Source organism: Psittacula echo, assembly GCF_963264785.1.
Source record: "Psittacula echo genome assembly, chromosome: 7".
In the NCBI taxonomy this organism is placed as follows: Eukaryota; Metazoa; Chordata; class Aves; order Psittaciformes; family Psittacidae; genus Psittacula; species Psittacula echo.
Genome location: NC_137740.1, coordinates 63,691,156 through 63,697,155, shown reverse-complemented (window position 1 = coordinate 63,697,155; position 6,000 = coordinate 63,691,156). Strand labels below are relative to the sequence as shown.

Below are 6,000 nucleotides of genomic sequence, written 5' to 3'. Positions count from 1 at the left end.
AAATAGAAGACAGGATGCTAAATCCCACTGGTCCAGAAATTCAGTCTCTCTTCTTGCCCTGTGTGTAGATGAGAAGGGTAAGAAATCTTGCACCCGCTGTACAACCTGGGAAAGCCTATCTTCACATCTTGACCACATTCCCAACTTCCCATAGCCCTTCCTATAGAGAGGACTACAGGAGATGTGATACTTGGTGAAATCATTGAAAGGAAAACTTGGTCAACTCGGCACAGCTCTGAACTTGAGGTTTTCTCACTCTGGGATGGAGATCCATGCTTCAGCCCCATCCCTGCCTAACACAATGAGACCTTTTTAAGAAGCCTTGCTCACTGTAAATCATTTCATATTGGGAAAACGACTTCTTGAGATGGACGAGTGGATTTATATACCTGTTTGCACAGAAAGACACAATTCTCACCTTTTTTTTCCAGTGCTTCAATGGAACTACTTATTATCTAAGCATAAAATCAGATAAATTATCTAGAGTAAACCAGGGTATGAAATTTAAGGCTTTAAATACTGCAGATAAAGGCCTGATGGGTGCTGTCATGCTGTAAAACACTGTAATAAGCACAAGGACACTCACAATGAATCAAAGGGATTTTCTTTTGTAAGATGGCTTATATAGAACTGAAAATTAATGTAAAACATCCAAAATGGCAATTCACACTGGTCATATGAGCTGTTATTTCTGCAGGGCAAAGGTGTCTTTTAGTAACATGTGAAATCAGAATATACAAGAAATCCCTCAAAGTCAATCCACTTCAATTTGAAGTTTTGCCCCTACTTTTAGTCAGAATGGTTCTGGGTTACTTCATTTCTCTATTGCATTTGCCAGTGGATGTTACCTGGTCGAAGAATCAGTCTTGGACTTTCCCAACCGATGTCTTTGCTCCATGAGAGAAAAATCTAGTCTAAGGAACCTTATTTGTAGTAAACTTTTAATAAAAATGATGCTTTGCATTTTCACATCCCAAAGAGCTAAAAATACAGAAACTTATTTACATTTGATAACAACAAAAAGGTACAAATTACTATACAAAATGCAGTAAAGTCTCAAGAAAAACAAGGTTTGGAAAGTTCGAGCAGTTCGGATACGAAACCTGTATATTCTGAAGAGATCCCACTTTAAAGGCTATGTATCAATACCGCAGCAATTTTCTTCACTGAGTTAATGAAAAATGCTTTCATGACGATTATGACTCTCATTGCTTTTAATTTGGGCTGATACCAATATAACCTCCTAATAAAAGTTCCTGAATTGATGAAAAAAAAAAAATCAAATTCAATATATATTCTTTCCCTTGAGGTTTTTGCCACAGAACTCTTCAAAATGAGAGAAGTACAGACACTTCTTTCTAAGGAAATAAGCCTGGCAAGAGATTCACGTTTCTAGTTGAAACATGCAGGCATGTTCTGATACGCAGAAGGAAGTAAGACACATTTTGACTTAAGAAAAAAAAACATGGGAAATCATATTGTATAGATGGAAAATTGGAAAGATCAGCTCTATCGGACCCTTAACTACCAATCGAGTCAACTGGGAGATAGTCACATCAATGTGTTTGGGTGCATTGTTCTAAGAAGACGTTGATTCCTGTGTTTCAGGGATGGATGGAATCTGACTGGCATTGCAGACTGGGTGATCACTGCGAAATAACTTAAGTCGTATCTTTGGTGTATTTCTGATAAATGTATGTTACTTTAGGTAGTGAAGACTGATGCAACCTTCCTATGTTGTACCGTGACCTTTAAAAAGCTGACAGCTATTGATTTGAAAGCCAACCCAAAGGCCAGGCATCAGGTCACAAAGAAATCTGGCATCAATAAATCTACAGTAGCTGTACTGGAGAAGTGACAGAAATATGCTTTGAATTGAACACTGACACCTTTTACCAATTTAATGCTTTGGGATCATACAGTTACTCTTCAAAGGGGACTGTGTGAAAGTTTTAATCCTATTGCTAATCGAGGGGGGGGGAAAAAACCCCACAACAATCAGTTCAAAGTAATCTGAAGAAACACTGTTGAAGTGCCCCCACTGTTTTGACATTCAATTTGAACCCATGTCTCTGATGAGGTGAAATATCCTGGTCTGAAATATGCATGGTCCACTAAGCTAGCATTAAAAAAAGCCCAACTTTGTAAGTGTAGCCCATGAGTATATTGTACGATTAGTAGAAAATCTTTAGCAGACACAAAAAAAATGAGAGATGAAACTGCAGCAAGAGAGCATGGCAAACCTGAGAGATCTATTAGTGCATAAATCTGCTTCAAAACTAAAAAGATAGAAAGAGAGAGCTAACAAACTACAATAAAAGTTATGTCTTTAAAGCAGTAAGTTACAACAGGGTGGGAAATGTTTCATATGCGCATATGCCTGCAAAGGGGTCACTAGCTTTCTGAAAATAAAGAGCTGGTATTTTTTCACAGCATCAGATTTTGGTAAAATGCCATAAATTGGATTTTGGAGTATTACGCTTTTCCCACCCTGGCAGAGAATAAACATGAATTTAGAAGCACAGTAGAAGTGAAAAACAAAGAAGAGGAGAGAGAGAAAGCAGCAGAGAAAGACAGAAAAGGTGAATACAGAGCTACAGAAGTGTTTATTGAGCATGCTACAGAGGTAAGCAGAGTACACACAAAATGAAATTAAACCACCGTCAAACCTCCCAACTTTGTTAGAAAATTAATTTTTAATTGTGCCACTTTCAAACTAGACTGAATTTTACAATTCTAAAGATGTAAAAACTCAACTAATAGAAAATATACATGACCATTTTTTTCTTCGTCTCTACATAGATAACAGAATCTATGGATCTTGAAACTAAGTTACATCAATTTCAAAAAGTATTGGTCATTGAAACAGAATCAAGGTAACAGTTCAGCCTGACAGGGAACTGCTTTCAAATTAACTGGATCTGTAGATTCTGAGCCATGTTTATAGTAAAGTCAGATCAATTTCTAAATACAAAATAGCTTGAAGAGATTTATTAAAACTCAATATTACAATGCAAGGTAAATTAAGACTAAAGGCACATAAACTTTGGTCCCACCTGGTTTGTCAGTTTGAGGAAACTGCCCCAAAATTTCCTGCCAGCTTCTGCAGCAAACGTTCTTCTTCATTGAAAAAATACATGCACCAATTCCTGAACTAGCTTGACCGGTCTGTACATGCTCAGAAATCCACAACCATATTCCAGATCTTAATTACAAACTAAAGATGGCAATATATACTGAAATGCACGTAAGTCATGTCAACTTCAAAAAACATCTACGAAAAATATTCAGCCACAAACAAGACATTACTTAGTGCTGACATTTATATGATGCATCCCACAAGAGTGTGTACAAAAAGGTTAAGATCCCACAATGCTTTCCACATAGGGCTCAAAGTCACAGAAGTCACTTTTTGTCCTTTGAAGAAATTAATATTCTGTACCTTGTTAATTTTAACTAATGCCTACATTCAGAACTGAATCTAGACCAGAACGATGAAATACTAAAGGCCTTTTTCAAACAAATGAGCACAAAGCAAATAAGTAGCAAATCAAATAACGTCCTTTAACTCTTTCAGCGTAACTCATCTTATTCGATTAAAAAGAAAACTAAGTGACAAGCCAGCAGATAAAAGAAATCTATCAAGCAGGAGAAACAAAAGCTTAACCTTTTTACACACCCCTGCCAAAACGTATTGAAATCATCATGTAACAATGTGCCCCAGACAACCAAATCTGCTTTTTCACTAGTTACGCAATTCCACGCAGTACTAGTTCTCCTTTTTTAAGGCACGTACGTCAACTAAGTTGAAAACCTGTGGTATTAACTTGAAATCTCGTCAACAAAAGGATGGTTTATCAACAACAGCTGAACACCAGCAGTTAGAATCACTGCTTTGAAGGGTTTAAGTTTTTAAAACAATCAAGGAATGATAACAGCATGAGAAGAAAATAATAGAAAAAACCCAAAAAACAAGAGAAGACAAACTCTGGTCCCCACCTTCCTGAACAGTCAATAGGTGACAACACCAAACAATGCAATACACCCTCCTTTTCCAATCCGCCTTTCTAAATGGTTGACTTAGAGAAAGAAACTCTCAGATGGTGATTTTCTCCCAGATTGTAATTGTGAAGATCAATCAAAGCTTGAATAGCTTCTTCTACTGTTGACATCTGAAGAAGTGCCATCTTGTGATCTCTTCTGAAACAAAATAACGGCATTAGGAACTCGAACACAACAGGGGTTTCTCCTGATGCTTATTTTCCCTTAAGACATGCTGCAAGAACACACTTACGCAGTCTTTTGGCAGAGCTACGTACAGGAAAGTTACTTACTGAAAGAATTTAAACGCTTTCACAGTGCCTCCAGTGTTAGCAAACAGTGTGCGTAGATCCTCTTCTGCTACCGATGGTCTATAGATAGAAAGGAAATGAGCGTAAGCAAGAAATTATTAGTCAGTTTGGGGTGTTGTGACTCACACTAATACAACTGGTGACCGAGAGCCAATACTTACGGAATATTGGACAGATGAAGTGTTGCAGAAGGAGGGAATATATTTTGGAAGTTTTTTGAACCAGGCTTCTTGAAGCGATGCAGAGGTGAATTACCAAAATCCTTTGTCAGCCCTTGGTCATCAAGTCCCTCTCGAGGTAGTTGTACTGTCTGGTGTTTGGAAAGGGTCACTCGAATAATCTTGCCATACATCTTTTGTCCGTTAAGATGGCTCATGGCTGAAAAAGGCAGGTTTACTCAATTCAGCGTGACTTTACCATAGCTTGCGGTACACCACCCAAGCAACCAAGACCACCAGCCAAGCAAATCAAAGGGGCAATGAGCTAAAAGGCTGGAATTGACTCCAGCTCTGCAGAATCTGCATGAATATTTCATTTTACTTAAAGCCCGTCGCATGCGATTAAGCTGTTGAATTCATTTAGGCTGTTGTGCAGACCTTCTAGAATACAAGTGCATGCCATAAAGACTCTGGATTTTGGGGATAACCAGGATGCAAGGCAAACTGACAAATGTGAACATGCTCAGTTCACACAGCGTAAATGCAAGCACTTAAGACTAACAGGAATAGAAATGGAAAACTAATCTTACCCAGCTGTGACTGGTTTCCATCAGCCATCTGTATAAGAGCACTATCTTTCTTATTGTATAAAATCTTCACACGCTGCACATCACCATAAACACCTTTTCAAAGTCAAAGGCAACCCAAAAGAAAAAGTTCATTTTAAAGCCAAGTCACCTAAGTAACACATTTTGACATATCAATGGAACATTCAGACAGCAACGAGATCACTCACTCAAACTCAACGCTCTCACAAATGAATAAAGGAGATCAAAGATTTTTGAATAGTGAATTTTGAAAAGAATCATTTCTGATCAACCCTCAAAGCTATGTGAATGATATTAAATTAAAGACCATGCAAAATATATTAGCATGCATTAAAAGAAAACAAATCAATAAATCAATCTGTGTTCTATGGAGAGTTTTCAACAGCAAAAGAAAAATAGCAAAGAGATTTACTCTTCAACTTTAAGCCAAAGTGCTAGCTACAAATAAGAATTAAGGTGAAACAAAAAATAGAAAACCAACCAAACAAGAAACCAAAATCAAATCAATAATAAAAGTATAGTGCTAACAATAACATACCGAAGAGGGTAAACAGACTTTGGGGCGTAACCATCTTTAGAAGGAGAGAAGAGCAAGCAGCGTAAGACAAGAAGAGAGAAGAGTCGAGGAAGAGCGGAGATGAACAGATCATCCATAACGAAGGGTGGTTCCCGCAGAATGGTGAGGTGGTCATGGATCATGGTTTCAAGGCGGTTAATTGGGGCAAGTTGGTCCGAGGAACATTTTGTTCAAGCACAGAAGCATGAACATAGGGAATGAAGACAGGGAATGGAGACAAAAGACGAGGAGAAGGGTAAGACAGGGGAGGGTATGGGAGTTGGGGGAAAGACAAGGAAAAGGGAAGTTGAATACAAAGGGAAAAG

General features: G+C 37.9%; 1 protein-coding gene across 5 annotated transcripts in view; it reads right to left on the bottom strand.

The window, feature by feature from the left end:
• Positions 1-932: 932 nt before the first annotated feature.
• The window catches only part of PTBP2 (polypyrimidine tract binding protein 2), a 46,569-nt gene continuing 41,501 nt past the window's right edge, over positions 933-6,000 (bottom strand). For 3 of the 5 annotated variants that reach the window (XM_080624246.1, XM_080624248.1, XM_080624250.1), the window contains 5 exons: positions 5,657-5,690; positions 5,101-5,193; positions 4,514-4,730; positions 4,335-4,412; positions 933-4,200 (listed from right to left, as the gene is read on the bottom strand). In XM_080624246.1, coding sequence (XP_080480372.1) covers positions 4,068-4,200; positions 4,335-4,412; positions 4,514-4,730; positions 5,101-5,193; positions 5,657-5,690 — 555 coding nt within the window. In that variant the 3' untranslated portion in view covers positions 933-4,067. The remainder of the gene's footprint in view (positions 4,201-4,334; positions 4,413-4,513; positions 4,731-5,100; positions 5,194-5,656; positions 5,691-6,000) is intronic. The other 2 variants (XM_080624247.1, XM_080624249.1) reach the window with 1 other exon arrangement.